Raw genomic sequence first — 17,427 nt, forward strand, 5'->3', positions numbered from 1 at the left:
CTCCCGGCCCGGGAATCGAACCTGGGACCTCTGCGTGGCAGTCCGGCATGGTAACCGTTCGGCCACAGAGCCAGTTATATAGCAGACAGTTAATAGTGTAAGTAATGATCATTGTTATTTACATATACAACACATTCGTCCACTCTTACAAAGTCACTGTGCATGTTAAACCAGGGAATAAAAGTTCAAAGAAGTGATGGATAACCCTACCACATCACGCACACGTTTGCATGCTTGCTGACAGCGCATTCCTGTACGCTGTGCGTAACTAGTAGTAGGTAAATAAGTTTCTAACGTTGTTTGGAGTGTCCGGGGTGTTGTCTGATCTTAAATATCTTATTAAAAGAGATCTGTATCAAGCAGAGGACGGACATAAATGTACAATTATAAATTATTGCTTCACGTTCGTAAATAAAAACCTGTAGTTTCTTTTTTGTTCATGTAAAAATGGATAACGCTCAAAGGATCTTTCTCTCCGTGCTCCGCAGTGGGACTTGTAATGAATTGTTAACGTTGAATTCTTTTAATCCCCTATCCGTGACCTAAATGATACGCCTCAGGCACTTAGTGGTCCCCAGAGTCCAACTCCGGATCGATTGCAAACCAGAATATATTACCTATTACCAGGAATTACTGACTCGGAACACGTCTGCAGCCTTGTGTAAAGGGATATAGATGATAAATTTATGGTTACATCTATGCATTATTGTGGTGCAAGCAATTAGTGTGGTGACACAAATGTTACGATCTTATATTGTTGCTTTTTAAAATATCGAGGCATGACAGCCGACTTCTCCTAAGCAACATTTTTGCCTAAACAGCGTTTTTATAACGGACAACGAAGCGTCGACATTTCCCGCCAAAATTACTTCAAATAGTAGTAGCAGTAGAACTCCTGATGAAAGAGTTCGTTCAGGGTAGTACTGCCACCTTACCTATTTCTGCTGCCAAGCAGTAATGTCAGCATTACTGTGTTCTGGTTTTGAAGGGTAAGGGTGCCGGTGAAATTACAGGCACATGGGACTTGTCAACTTATGTCTCAGCTATGATTTAAAGCTCTGAGTGGCACTGCAACTGTTTTAATTCAGAATGTTGATTTTGAGAGCTTTTTACAAAAACAATTGATAGCCTGGTTTTATTTATTTTAATGTTGATTCAGTCGGTGACACTAAAATATATAAAAAAACAGTTGAGCTAACTATAAATTTAGGTTTTGCTATAAATTCTTTTTTTTTATACTATTCTATAGATACAATAGGTTCTTTTTATTGTATCGATGGCATACACTGTAATGCTTGCCATCGTGAAAGGATTTGCCAATCAGGTGCTCGCCAATTGTAGCCCAAGGTACGCCAGATGTATAGGAAAGATGGTACTTTGTAGGGGGAGGCTCCTTTCGCACACCCCTTTATACAACTTATTACTTTGAATGAAAACATGTTGAGAGGTGAGCCTCGACATATACATTGTGTCAGATGACCACACCAATTGCCTGGTCTCAATCTCCCTGTCCTATGAGTATCAGAGCAATGCTGGGGCACTTTCACGAACAGCCAGACTCGAACCAATTTAGGGAAATTCTATTCCAATATTGGTTCCACCAAGAATCGAACTAAGGACCTCTTCATCCAGGGCCGTGCGAATCGTTAGGCCCCCGAGGTCGCCATACAACTCGCTCACATGGGGAAAGTTCTTAAAAAGGTCAGTATACACAAAGCTGCCAATAAAACAACACAGTTTTAACATTATAGTAAGCTTACTTTAAACGCGTCACGGTACAAAAAGTCAATGTAAGGTTAAAGTAATGTTATTTTAAGAGATTGTGGTAGGCCCCCAGGTAAATGTACCAAGAATAAAGTGGAGAGGGTGAAAACGGTTCGTCAGAAGCATAACGAGTGAGTTTACGGTCTCCGCCTACCTCAGTTGGAGTGATCCTTGATGGCATGTATAACAGTATCTTTAATTATTCAAATGTTTTAGTATTTTTTGTATTATAAAATTTTTATTCAAATCAACGAAATTTATTGACAGTGAATTTATTAAGTAGTCTACTCGGGAAAAAGCCCGCTTCACGTGAAAAAATGCCGCGTTCGATATCTAACGGGGGCCTGCAGTCTCATTAAAGCTGGTCGAAAACTATTCGCTAAGTTACGGTTTTTTATGATACGAAATGACGGGACGAACAAGTCGCGCGCCTGATAATAAGCGACACGCCTGTCCATAACAGTTGCAGTGCCATTCAGAGCTTTAAATTTGAAAGATCTGAAGGCATTGCACTGCTCCTGTCATATAGTCATGACATAAGTTGACAAGTCCCATGATCGAGTAATTTAACCGGAAGGTTCATTAAACTCTTTGAGGATGGCATTTACCTATTAGTTAAATTGATTAAACAAACAACTTGATTGAACACTGAGTAATAATTCATCCGTAAGGTAGAGTTCCCCTGAGTAGAACGAGTTAGAAACTTTAAGGTTTGCTCTTTGTAAATAGATATTTGTCCAAATTTAATAATTTACGATAATTATTTATAAATGTTACAGGTCGTAACAAAATAAAAAAGCTAAACCGTATATTCATTTTGAAACAGTATAACAAATGAGTGCGGTGGTAGCCTAGTGAGAGCGCAGTTGCTTCTTAATAGTACGACGGTTCGAAGACCGGTGGCGGCCTGTACCTATGACTCATTTCTAAATTACATACATATTAAGATAAATATTAGACAACATCACGTACGTTGCTCTGATTCCAAAGTAAGTAGCTAAAGCACTTGTGCTATGGAAATCGGAAACAACGGCGGCACCACAAACACCCAGACCGGAGACAACATAGAAAAGTTAGTTTTCTATATTGAACCGGCCGGATCGAACCTGGAACCTCAGAGAAAAAAACCCGTGTGCAAGCCACTCGATCACGGAGGTCGTCAAATAAGTAGGAGTAGGTCACCAAGGCACTAAACATTGTGAATGTTGATGTGTAGCAACACCTCTCGGAAAACATCGTCATGAAAACCTGCACGGCTCACAACTCTCTAGAGGGCACCACTGCAGCTGCAACACGTGTAAGCGTTGCTACTATAACGACATATAGCTCCATTACCAAAAATGTACTCCGTAATTCTGACTTAAGATTTCGAGTTCATAAACTTTACAGGGTAAAATTTATTATCTTGTTTAATACCACCGTTCATGCAAAAGGTACGACCTCAATAGCAACGTAACTTAAGAAAGAAAAAGATTTTGTATTATAGATATATTTGCACTTAAGGCCAAGGGATTGGCACCAATATACCACCACATGTTGCTCACAAATCTAAGTAAGAAATATTTTTGCCAACCCACGGGTAATGGCTACTGCACGTAATTTAAAAACGATCTTAACACCTTGACACATTTAATTACTAAGAGGGCTCAGTCGCTAAAAACAGGCAGTGGATTTCATTTCTTCACGTTCTGAAGGGTCCCACAAAACCAATAAGAGTAACTTGGAAAAATATTGGTGACACTCACCATCATAACTCTTGTGCAGATGCGTATTATTAAAATAACTTGATAAGACTTTTTGGCGGCGAACGAATTTAAGGTGATACTTTGATGGTTTATGAAAATAATTACGTAGCACACGTGGTTTTTGATTTCTAATTAGTTTTGCCTCAACGATAGACCGTCTTCTTTTTTATCTGTATCTACTTGTAGTGTGAGCACAGCTAAACATGAAAGGAGGTCGGAGAATGCCTCCCAATCTTTTCAACAATTACAGACAACTATGACTGTGCAATATATGATGACTGCCACTCAGCACAGCTTGTGACGTAAGCTTTGAGAGAATGGATGAAATTTTCCCTAAGCAAGACAGATCAAACATCTTTCTGGTGATTGATCACCGCCCCTGTTTATAGAGAGAGTGATCTTTAGAACTCGCTTCGATAAATAAGTAAACAAAAGACAGATCACAAAACTTGACATTTTTATATTATGAGCGTCAAAGTTAGTATTAAATTTTCATTTTCTAAATTGATTTTAAAAGGTATCAAACCCGGAATCTTCGAATTTTCATACAACGCCCAAAGCACTCAAGTCTAATAGATTTATGGGTCGCAAAATCATTTCGTACATTCTGCTAGATGTTGTAGTGCCGACCCTTAAGAGTAAATTACAATAACTTCGTAACCAAAACTAACTTCAATACACAAATTCGCGTTAAAATTTTGCATCACCCAAAGCTGGTAAAATCCCGCGACCTTTTCTCGGTTATTTTGGTCCTGGGAACAATAGGATCGATGTTCTCGGAACAAAGCGCACACAACATTAACCTCTATTGTTTAGGTATTATGATGCCATTATAAAGATGCTTTTCTCTACTGCTCCTCCTATAATGTTTTCGTGTATCTTTATTGCGTATCTGTTTTCTTTGTTGCGTAATTTTTTTCGAGTAATTTAATGTTTTATTCTTCTTATCGCTTTATTGCGGGTAAATTTTCTTTGGGGGGTTTTCACTTCATTTAGTACTGTTGAAGATTGAGACAAAAAACGGACGATATATCATTATGACATGAATAAATGTACCGATAACTTTGGCGCCCAAAGTGGGGCCAAGTGCACGTATATTGTGTTAATAGACTCTCTCTAGTTTTCAAACGAACGATTATAAATCGAATTTACTTTTGATATGTAAACGACTACATATGAGACTACTAGACTTCAACCTACTGCAGCCTACAAACTCTGTACAAATCAAAATAAAAAATAGGCAGCGCCCAACAAGGGACTGCAAAAATTCATTTCACTAATTAAAATCTGTGGACAGCAAGCAAAGCCATATGAAACTGAATCCCAAACAAAATAAAGCAATGTATGCAACATCATACATTCCCTTGTTAATCCGGGCAAACGATATTTCGCATTGGCCCAGTTTTCTCGCTGCTTTATTGCTAATAGCTGGTCTGACCTGGAGGAGCAGAGGTGAGGTGGGTAGGAAGGGGCAAGGAGTATTCTTTTCCTGACCTTGTGACCGGGAAGGTCTTCGAAACGAGTTATTATTAGTCATAACAAAGTTTAATATTATGGAAGTGCTTGAAAGAAAATGAGATTGGATACTGTAACATTTATCAAATTTGGTGAGAAAAAACTTCGGGGCGAGTTATTTCTTGCATAAGGGCAGCATGGTGGATTACGGTATAACAATTACAAGAAACTGAAAATGATCTTGATAGCAAAATCATTTTAAAAGACTGCATTTGAATAATAAAATTCATATTTATATAGCATTCTTTCCACATGTTCGTGATAATGTCAGAATTGACGATACATTGGCATGTACTGTAAGAGCAAACTGCGTTAAACATTAATGCATAGTTTCATTATTTGTCATCGAACAAAAGCATGTAAATAATCTCTCCGCATATTCGGAGTTTCATAATTACCCTTTCTGTCCCGACATAGCCACGCTGACACCGTGACATGAAATAGGTCAAATGGCAACTGAGATCGGCTTGAACCTTCGAGGTTGGTACAAATGGTTTTATAGTGGTTTTGATGCCAATGTTTTCGTAAAAGACAAGTATTTGATGACCGCGCTGGGTGAGTGGTTAAGCACTTTGGGTATGTGAATTGGGTGGACCCTCTTCAATCTAGAATCGGAACTTCAATTGAGTCGAATTTGCCGTTTGTCAACGTTTCGTCGAAGTCGGTTTCGATTTAAATGTGCTGGATAATGCCACCGAATTTCATATTCCCGATAGGTTATTTAATTGATATTGTAATGGTCAGCTCCTGTCGGTTTGAGTGAGCATGAGACTGGTTTGTGCTTGAATTCTGGTACTGCGTGTAAAATTTATTAGCGAGGAGAAGGAAGGGCGCCTTACACACAACGAAAACAAGTTTCAAGTAGAAATAACCAGATGCTTTATTTTAAATTTATTGTTATTACATGTTACCTATGTTACGTTTAAGTGTAAGGGTACAGTATGGAGAACTAGTATTCCACTTCCCCGAGTTTACATTAGGAGTGTACAGATATGCTTACTGCTCTTATCAGTTACGTATAAAAGGTTAACTTTAGGTATACTTAGAGCTAATACACTGCACTAAGAAGTTTTGAAAGTACATAAGTGACACACGGACACTTCACTTATACGTTACTGGCCTGGAGTTTACCGGATGCACTTTTATATTACATACCAGACCCGCTGCGAAGACAGCGTAGTTTCCACAAGAGTAACGCAGTTATATGTAGATACCGACCACCCGTGGAGCTCATGACACGTGGTCGGGCACAGCCGAACAAAAGTTACGGAGCATTTGTCTCAGCCATTCAGTTAATGACGAGATTTGAAATTACAAGTACCAAAAATAAAAAATAAAAACCCTGCAACAATACAGATTGTTACAGTACATTGAAATAAATGACGAAACATCTTGCGAACGAAAGAATCCAGAGGTCAACTCACCAAGCGGTCCGGTGACACGGGTTTTACATCTGGTACAGGGTTCGGAGACCCATAATTACGGCATCTGGCTATTCCTGGTTTTCCTTATAAAAGAAGGCATTGGGGGACCATGCCCCTAATGGGGCAAATCACCGCAGAAGATGTAGAAATTAGGAACACCTTGCGAGCCGACGTGTCGAACAGAAAAGACAAGCTTCCGCCGAATTCCTCCTAAAAGATGTTACCCGCGAACAACGCCATAGACATTCTATCGATTCATCTAGATGAAGCTCCCAACTCTTATCACCTAAACCCACTAGAATACATGGCGATTCCAGGTTTACGTAAATTACTTTACAGAAAGTACTTGGCAAACTAATTGACATGAAAATATTAAAGAAAAGCTATAATTTACATGAAGCTCGATTACAGAAGTAAAACCGAGTTTATTGGTACGCAGCACTAGTATTCTGCGTTACCATGCAAGAAAATTAGCCAGGGTTGGTGAAAAAAAAAAAAAAAGGGTTGGTGTTTTCAAAAATATGTCAAACTAAAGCGTACCCATTCACGATATTGATTTTATAGAAAAATCGTTCACCAACAGATAATATATGTGTGAATGGTTTAAATAATAAATTACACCAACATTTAAGCATAAGCCTGCATTTGAATGAATTCCAAGTCCTGTAAACTTTTAGTACAGCCAAGTATTTCAACTCTTCCACGTTGCAGTCGAAGGCTTGAGAAAGATTTAAATCCGTACTTAATTAACAAAGCCAGACTGACCTTTGATACTACGATTTTCTATGCACGTGAAGTATTTTCAGTGGATTAAGGTTACAATGGCAGTTAGCTATTTAAATTCGTTTTGGAAAATTCAGATGAGTAATGCAGATAATACTGCACCAAGTGCCAAGTAAAATGTATTCAGAACAAAAGACTGACACGAGGGGAGGAAACGGAAAAATGTACATCAGGAATGTTACAAATGGGGGTTTTTTGGGCGACAGGCGTGATGTTTTGTGCGAGTGTGTACTTGCGTAGAGTAATAGGACAACGAATCGTTACTGGGCATTTAAAGAAGAGTGAAAGCTATCACTAGCATTTAACACTTAAGATCTTGTGTTTCCGACCGATATAGACGATTCAAATCAGTAATACTGGTCTACATTTAGTCTGTGGAACGCGGTGTTTTGACACGACAGAGAGTGCATTCCATCTTCGCTTTTCAAAATATTTTTTCTTCACTCGCCTAAATTGAATATGCTCCCATTGACGTATTGACGTATGATCACATGTAGCTACTATGCCAAGCGTGCAAAATATCCTTTCTTGTTGAAATTTAACTTCAACAGTGTGGTATTTTTGAAAAAACTTATTTATACGAAATTAATGAAAATATTGTTATATTTGAGATGGATAATATTTTTGGAAATAATAATCAAAATGTCACAAATGTAATAAATTCATGTTTCATATTTATAAATCCACTCACCGAAGGAAATAGAACCAGTCCATCCAATCAGACGTACAAAATCATTGCCTAATTGATTATATTATGTAGAGTCAATAAGCAGCTCCGCAGATTTCCCAAGTCCCAAAGAGCAGTGTTCGGTGTGCGGTGAACACACTACCTGCACTAAAAATGCTAGCAAGCTTTTAAGCCGCGTCACAACGGTTTCGGGACACGACTGATTGGCACTATGCACACGAGCAGCTCGAACGCGGTATGTACCATTTTATACAAATTGCAAAAGCAATTCACCTCTACAACACACAGCAATAAAACAGAATGATAATATATCGAGTTCTTAGGTTTTCGTGATTGTTACACATAGGAAATTAAAGTACTTTTCCGAATATAAATCGCGAATATTTGTTTTTGTAAACAAACCAACGTTGCGGGCCTTTTACTGGTCCCATGGGTGACCATGGTTGATGGCTGATGTGGTATAGTGATCAACATGTTATGTCTAATATTAATGCAAACCACCATATTAAGGATATAATCAATATTTTTCTATTAATGTACAATAGGTATTTGTTACACGAGAGATGTATTTGAAACAACAATGCATTGTTATTATTGTTGAAATAAAAAACGCAGTTTTTCGTCAGCAAGTCTAGAACTGTTCGAAAATAGTATTTGTGAAACGTGACGGTTTCGAGTTTTGTTTCATTCCGTTTGTGTTGTTTACGTTTTTCACCTCCCTGCTATACGCTACCCGCATCTGCTTCCGCATCTGCATCCCGCTGGCAAGTGCGGACGACTCGCTCGTGATGGAATTAGTCTATCAAAGGATACGAGGACAATGTGAATTGCTTTTAACGCCGCTTTCGATATTTCGAAAAAACGTACTTCTGTTTAACAAGTACGTACATACGTAGAATATCCCTTTAACGGGATAAACTGAACCTAGCGATCTTATTTATTACTAATTGGTGAAAATTATTCGTTTTCATACCTTTATTGTCAGCAGGAGCGCCGGCCGCTGCGAGATGACAGCCAAAGATCAAAATGACAGCTGTCAAAATCCCAGACGCCATCTTGAACAGTCACGCACTGTCACACCATCACACTACACTGGCACTAGTCACACTGCAGTGACACTGTCGTAACTATGCACCGTATTGCACTATTGTTTTAGTAACACTGTTGTTTTGTGTATGTTGTTGTATTAGTAACACTTTTATGTTAATTCACTACACTATGTCAACACATTGTTGAGTCGATTATTGTCGTTCGAGTGGCCTGTGAACAGAAAAACAAATGTAAGCATTATTGATTTTAATGCGAAAAAAATATTTAAACAATAGTGTGGTTTTCTACGTCGCTGGTTTTCATTATCAAAAATAATTACTTGGATGGTGACTAGTTAAAATTATGTATTTTGAATTTTATTTTGTAATAAGAAACTTCTTTTTTCTGAATACAAAACGTTTGGCAATTTCCGTTAATACTGACTGCAAAAACTGTTATCTAAAACCTTTTTGCACAACCTTAACAATATTAAAACGTACTATAGTTTCTCTCCACATGACGTCAATTATTTCTAATGCAAGTTCTTAGAAGGCAAGTATATTAAAATTAATTCTCATACAGAGGATTAATTTTAGACATACGGAGAATTCTCGTAAATATATCGCTTTTATAACCACGAGGGTATTTAGTCGTGACTATATTTCTACCAGTTACGATACATTGAGGTCAATTTTCAGTTTCTTGCATGTTTGGACCGTTTTTAACATTTCAATAATTGGTCATTTTTTAGTCAGACGTTTCTGTCGTTGAACATTTTTCCAGTTAAATGTTTTTGCAGTTAGACATTTTTCTGGTGATATATTTCTATAATTGGACATTTCTCTGGTTGTACGTTCCTATGGTTGGACGTTTATATACTTGGAATTTTTTTTGGTTAAACGTTTCTATAGTTGAACATTTTTCTAATTACAAAAAAGGACGGCAAAAGCTGCCCCAATAACGACGAAGAGCCGTTCATGGACTTTGCTAGAATAATTTTGCGTTTTAGTTCGTGCGTAGTGATCAATATATTATTGTATAGTTTTAGACGTCGGAAATAAAAAATTGTATTTTAGAATAGATGCAAGAACACAACGCAATCGATTCAGTTCGACCATAGATTAGGTAACGTTCTTGTACGTACGTTTCATTTTAAGCATGATTGAATGTTCGCCTATTTGAAGTATTGGTTATTTTATAGTACACACATAAAACATTAAAACTATAGCTATATTTAAACGATTATTTCATTCAGTATTTTATAAAATATGAAATAACCATTTAAACAGTAATGACATAAAGCAAAAAATAAAACAATGTGCCAAAAATATTTAGACAATATTTAAATAATAATAATATAAAAGTAAACGATAATGAAAGTTGTAAAGGAACGTTTTGACAAGAGACCTCTTGCTAATGATAATGGCACATTGATATTGAGAACAGTGTGACCATTTGGGGCAGATTTAATTTTTATTTATTTTTATTGCTGCAGAACATGATAAGTTATTTAAATGTGGCAGAGTTTAGGAATATTCGGGAAGTTCTTTATTATTTTTGGGAACAAACTGAAAACTTGTTGTTGTCTGCTATTACGAACAAACATCTGAAGCGAAATCAGGACAATATTATAAATATAACCTACATCACTTTTAAAACCCCAGCGTCTACAGGCTGTACTCAATTAGCTTTTTTGACGATTTGATAATGAATCACGGGTATTGCTAGATCTCCTTAATGCACGTCCTCAAAAACACGGTGTCGCAAAATACACAGCATGTCGCCATCCTCCTTTCTATAATTAGTCATCTTGAAACTTTTGAGAATGTATTTTGGTGAAAAAAAAAAATTAAGCACCGTTAAAATTTTGCCACTTTTACATGTGAACCAACTCTACAATAGTTAAAGTTAAATTCATTTTCGTTAATCTGAAATTATTTTGCTGTTTTTAACCTTTATTAGCTTCAGAATACGCAAACGTTTGTTACACATAATTCATTGCCCGGTAATCTTTTCCCCGACAAATATAACTTGGCGAGGGACTTTCCAGGCGTGAGTGAACAGGCACTTTTTAGGCAAACTCCAGACGCGATCCCATCAAGTGAGATTGTGGTTAAGTGCTTTTTGATATTTTGCTAAAAAAATAACTGTATTATTAAGCTATTATCGGTCACCAGTCGCGATACAGGATAAGGACTGTCGTAAATATGAAATTTTCTCTGCTTTAATACTCCGTTTCCCTGAAGGCAAGATTTTTAATTAATAGACTAACTCGCTCGTATCGAAAAGAGACAAGAAGCCTGTATAAAGGATTTTACGAGTCAACACTGCATTTCACCTCAGAGCTATCCTCAATTAAAAGGTTTGCCATTATGGTACACCCTGTCTATATATTTTGTTGCTATCTCATGGACCTCCATATACGACGAGCGACTCTAGAGTTACGTAACTATTCTAGAATAGTTCGCTGAAAATGATGCCTTACGTCGTAAAAGAATCTTTGTGTTAAGCGACACGCCTGTCCATAGCAGTTGCAATGCCAGTCAGAGCTTTAAGCCGCAAAGTTCTGAGGGACACTGCGCATGTCACCCTGAGGCATGGGTTGACAAGTCCCATGTGCAATTTCACCAGAACTTTAACCTTCAATTCCAGAACACAGCAATGCTAACATCAATGCTTGGCGGCAGAAATAGGTGAGGTGACCGCACTTCCCTGAACGAACTCGTTCACAAGGAGCTCTACTGCTACTTAAATTCTACTCTACTGCTATTTGCCTCTGGTCCACGTAGCTTAAGATCCCCCAGTCTTTTACACATCACAGTTTCACAATTCTTAGTTAATTTATTCGTCTTTGAAATGGCGAAGTCAAAATTCAACTCGCCAGATCCATGTCCGGTAATGTGGTTCTATTTCGATCATGCGCGGGCGCCGATCGGATGATTATGTTGTGGCGTCACGTCATTCGTTAATACAGACGAGATAACTGACATCACTGGGTTACGGGAAATCTAGTACTAGGTATCATGGACTGATTTAGTATGGCGCTACAAAAGTGGGATGTCAAAAGTTTTGAAACCTGACTTTGAAATGCTTGGAATGAAATTCAGATCTTTTTTAGCTTTTATACAAAAGTTTTTTTTTATAATAACAAGTGATGAGATGAACAAGTCGTGCGACTGATAGTAAGCGACATGCCTATCCACAATAGTTGGAGTGCCACTCAGAGCTTTAAATTGCAAAGATCGGAGGGACACTGCCACTGCACCCGTCACCCAGAGACATAAGTTGACAAGTGCCATTTGCCTGTAATTTCACCAGCACCTTACCCTTCAAGGAGCTCTACTGCTACTACAACATTATGTTTAAATGATATTACCACAAATTATAACGTCTTCTTAGGCATGCTGCAATGGTTCTCCGTGGTAATCAATGGCCTAAACGTACTTTTTACAGCATATACATGCCCAGCAGTGGGGCGTATGTACGCTGGTATAGATATAAAATAATATCGTCCAAATAGACATAAACGAAACACTTTATTTCTTATTTTGTAGCAATTGACGGCGTAATTTCGAAATCCGGAGTTTTTACCCCGAAAGCCATCGTTACTACCGAGATTTATATCAAAATAATTCGATTATTCCAAATTGAACTCAACGCCTACAAGAATTAGGTACAATTGACTGATTCTCACTATGGCGATTCAATTTGTAGATAAAATTTAAGAAATAACGAATAAATCGTCGTTTAGTTTCGCCAGTAAATTGGTTTCTCTTGCAAATATATGAATTTCAGCTGAGCTTGCTTTGATAAATACCACTACATATTTCTACCACCAAGCGGTACTACTGTCTTCGGGATTGGATGATATGGAACAAATTGCGCACAACCAATACTTTTGCTATGTTTATTTATGACATAATCGTTTACACGCGTCAAAAACTTAAATATTTACTACCGATGTACAGGCGGAGGTCGAACTAAAACTAAATCTGATGCCGACCGCACCAAACCGACAACGAGTAATCGGTCCCCGATTCAACGAGCGCCTCCGCCCTTCCTGCCTACTTACCCGCAAATCTGAAAAGTGTTAGAAAGGGACGAAATGTTTAATACTCGACTGAAACACCTTTTGAGTAACGAATCTTACAGACTAGTCTGGAGGAATTTAATCCGTGGTGAAATTACAGGCACATGAGAATTGTCAACTTGTGTCCCAGGGTGATAGGCGCACTTGTAGTGACACTCATACCTTTACCAAGTAAAGCTCTGAGAGGCGCTGCAACTGCCAAGGGCAGGGGTGTCGCTTTACAACACCAGGTGCACGACTTTTTCGTCCCGTCTTGGTATTATAAAAAACAAACAAGCGACGATTATATTGTGTCTAAGGCTTTTAATTAGTGTGGTCTCGAAAATCCCGAAAAAACGAGACTTTCGAGACTACTTCAAAAATAGTTTTTCATACTTATAGGCTAAGCATTGGCTGCCAAAACGGGTTATCTTAATTAAGTTATTTATTAACTCAGATTATAAAATCAAAAATTATTTAATGAAAATTATTTTTTTTCATTTTCATTGTTGTTACGTAAAGAACAAACGCCGTTTAAAGTTACAGATACTTCTTTTATCACAACCGTTCTTCAATCTCCACAAGCTCCGCTCTAAAGTATTGCCATATCCATGTAACCAGAATAGAAAAAATATTGCATGTCCAGTAGATTTTTACTTTAATCTCAAAAGTCTCGATATTGTTGTTGTTGATGTCTCGAAAATGCCGAAAAATTGTCGAGACTTGTATTTTATTATTATGAAAGCCGTAATTGTGACATCGTTTAAGTGAAACAAATTATTCTTTTCTGTACTATTTTTCTTTACAATTCTAAATGTATACCTACAGTTTCTCTCTTTCCTTTATGCGTGCATATAAAGAGCCTCCTGGCGCACATCGATATCAGCTAGATGTGGTAACTCAGTGCCTAGAATGACTAGTTTTTCCACCACGATGCTTCAACCTATCACCACGATTAGGATGAGGAATGCCTGTCACGACGAAGCACAATTGGTACAATTCTTATGCACTCTTTCAGGATCACGACCAAGTAGCTTTAATAATGAAAAAACTATTACAAGGGCCGCTGTATGTTTGTCAAGTTACTACCAGCTATAGTACCACGTGACGCGCGCCTTACTACTTCCTGGGTATTGGAAATCGGTTTCGGAAGTCGAGAGAAATCGGACCGATTTACGGACTTTTCATAAGTGGAGGAACTAAAATAATACAATTGATTTTTTTTTACAATTGATTGACTAAAATAATTAAATTTCAATTAAGGAAAAGTTGTGAAGTAAATCAAATTTGCTGGCGCCATTTCGGTACTTGCCTAAAACGAAACACTCGAAAATATTTGAGCAATAAATATGATCAGCTTAATTATTTCTAGGAATGTTCGGTGCTCTTTCAATTATCTCTAGACGAATTTCAGAATCAATCATCAAAAATGCACCTTAAGATCATTGAGCTAGTTTGCTTTTTGTTGTTGACCAAATGTTGTCTCGAAAATCTAATTCAATTTCTAGAGTGTATTCAAACTTTGCTTTTCTGAAAAGCACACAAACGAAGTATAAACAAATTTGTAGCGTCTCAAAATACTTGGATTACATACTTAGCTTTCTTATATTTTTACATAATCGCACGTATGAAGATAGATTCGCGTTACTCACGTTACATTACGTAGTAAAATAATATTACTCAGATATACTTTTAAAGAAGAAGAGTGATTTGGTTGAAGGTTAATTGCCGAAAGGTTGAAGCTTTATATGAATTGATTTGCCCAATAACGAATTATGACGAAATGTTACCAAAATTTTTAACAAAAATGCTTTTTTATCACCAAGTGAAGGGACGACCAAGTCGTACGTCTGTTGGCAAGCGACACGCTTCGCCATAGCAATTGCAGTGCCACTCAAAGCTTTCAATCGCAAAGACATAAGTGCCATGTGCCTGTAGTTTCACCAGCATCCTTACCGTTCAAAACTTCAAAACAAAATATTACTGCTTGGTGGCACAAATGGGTAAGGCGGCAGTACTTCCCTCGACGAGCTCTTTCACAAGGAGCTCTACGGCTACTTAATAAAGTTAATTTCATAGTTACGCATCGTTGGAAATATAAAATTCTACGTGTTATTAATACCATACGATTGGTCTGTTTATAATCAAGTAAGTAATTTGAAATGTTATATTGTAAGTTTTTAATGTACTCAAGAATCAGTGTGCGAATCGGCGCAGGCGTCGCAATTCGTCTTTCAATAATATACGCGTTAGTTTGTTGTTTTAGCAGCCGGCAAACGCACGCGCGTCGCGGCCGACGATTATTTCTATCAACACGGAACTGAAACGTACCCACCGTGCTGATGCTCACAGCAAGCATTCTTTAGCTTACACGCGGAAAGAGAGTGTTATAAGATAATAAACTTTCTTTAGTTTATCTGTGGCTTTCGAAAACCTGATATTTGCGTGACGTTACTTTATATCTCATAGGTATTCAACACCTTAACTTTATAATAAACATTTATGACTTCGTTACTTCTTTGTTGTAGTCTGTGGTAGAGCGTCCCGGTTACAAAAATAACCTCCGGTGAGGTCGGCATCGCAACGCGCATAAATAGAGCGTAAATAGAATAGCGAGCACGTCCTTCATTGTAGAAATGTTGTAGGTGGGAAAACCATGATATCTGGAGAATGATACGAGCAGAAGAAACGCTTATGTCCCCTCCGAACAGAGAGTTTAAAGTCGTAACTCTAATGCCAGTTGAAAACTTCCCAAGCCAAAAAAAAGAATCCGCTTTACGAGTGATTATTAGAGTATAATCAATGTGAAAAAGTTTAGAGTTTGGACGCAATAGTTTACTTTAATAAGCCATGTCAGCCTAATGGTTTGATCTATCACTTCTCAAGCAGAAGATTCGAATCCGGGCTTTCACTTCTGAGTTTTTCGGAATTTATGATATATGTGAAGTTCCGAATACGCATTGGGCATTGCTTGGAAACTACAGCCCAAACCCTCTTATTCTAGGAGGAGGCCTGTGCCCAGTAGTGGGACTATATATTATAGACAATTATATTATTATTGTCATTAACTTCCATTTTAGTCAAAGTCCGCAGCGCTGGCCCGATGCGGGACGGGGACTTCACACGGCATTTCCTGTACTTTTAGACAGTGTCTACCTCACCAATGAAGATTTTAAGTAACAGTAGAGCTCCTTGTGAAGGAGTTCGTCCAGGGAAGTACTGCCACCTTACCTATTTTTTACCTAAACTACCAAGCAGTAATGCGAGCATTACTGCGTTCCAGTTTTGAAGGGTAAGGTTGCTGGCGAAATTACAGGTACATGGGAAATTGTTAACATATGTATGTCTCAGGGTGACATGACAGGCGCAGTGGCAGTGCTCCTCAAATCTTTGTGATTTAAAGATCTACGTGGGCTGCAACTGTTATGGAAAGGCAGTTTGCTTTAGCAAGTGGTTTTTTGTTATTTTCCAAAAATATGCCTAACAATTTAAAAAAAAACGGTAACTTTAAAAAAAATGAGCTCGAAAGTTTTTATTAGTTAGTATTTACCAGGTTTTATTGAAATTGGTTAACGAAAAGTAGGTGAAATCCAATAATCCGCATTCAACCCCTAATTTGGTGGCCCCTTAGAGGTGAAATATTTTCTTCAAATTTGAATGTGACCACGGTTTACAAAAATGCACATACATAAAAAAATACAGTCGAATTGAAATCTTCTTTTCTTTTTTGAAGTCAGTTAACAATGGCTATAAGAGGCGGTAAAAGAAAAGATGAATGGAGTGCGTGAAAGATGATGTATGTATCACAAGATAATGGTCGATGGGGATTAATGGAAGAAGAAATCTTACTGCGACGACTTGACGTTATCATTATTTCACTAAGGAGACGGCGATGTTGATGATGTCATCAACAAATTGCGCTTTCGAAGCAAGTGCAATTTCGTTTGTTTAGTTACATCATTATGACGATCTCAATGGTTCAACGGTACGCTCTGTGAGTTTTTTTTATGAGGCCCAATGACGGGAGGAACAAGTCGCCCACCTGGTGGTAACTGACAAGTCTGTCCATAACAGTTGAAATGCCACTCAATGCTTCAAATCACAAAGATCTGAGCGGCCAATGCGCCCGTCACCCTGAGACATAAATTGACAAGTCCCATGTGCCTGTTATTTCACCAGCTCCCTTACCCTTCATAAGGTGGCAGTACTACGCTGGATGAACTCTTTGTGAGGGAATGAGTGCCAGATGAATGAAGAAGAAGAATTAGTGGAATAAATTTTTCTTCTTTCTGGTTCTGTTTTGGGTGTTACGGGAAATGCCCCAGATATTCCATTGCTAAGGTATTCATGGTACAGGGAGTTTCCAAGTTTGAGACCAGGCAGTTAGCGTGGTTGCTTATGTTATTATCA

General features: G+C 37.8%; 1 protein-coding gene across 1 annotated transcript in view; it reads right to left on the bottom strand.

Annotated features, from left to right (window-relative positions):
- LOC113228386 overlaps positions 1 to 17,427 on the bottom strand; it is a 794,000-nt gene that overhangs the window by 729,498 nt on the left and 47,075 nt on the right. The window contains exon 2 of the mRNA XM_026461662.1: positions 8,893 to 9,179. Coding sequence (XP_026317447.1) covers positions 8,893 to 8,974 — 82 coding nt within the window. The 5' untranslated portion in view covers positions 8,975 to 9,179. The remainder of the gene's footprint in view (positions 1 to 8,892; positions 9,180 to 17,427) is intronic.

The sequence above is a fragment of the Hyposmocoma kahamanoa genome, unplaced genomic scaffold (assembly GCF_003589595.1).
Source record: "Hyposmocoma kahamanoa isolate Upper Pololo Valley unplaced genomic scaffold, ASM358959v1 230, whole genome shotgun sequence".
Taxonomy (NCBI): domain Eukaryota; kingdom Metazoa; phylum Arthropoda; class Insecta; order Lepidoptera; family Cosmopterigidae; genus Hyposmocoma; species Hyposmocoma kahamanoa.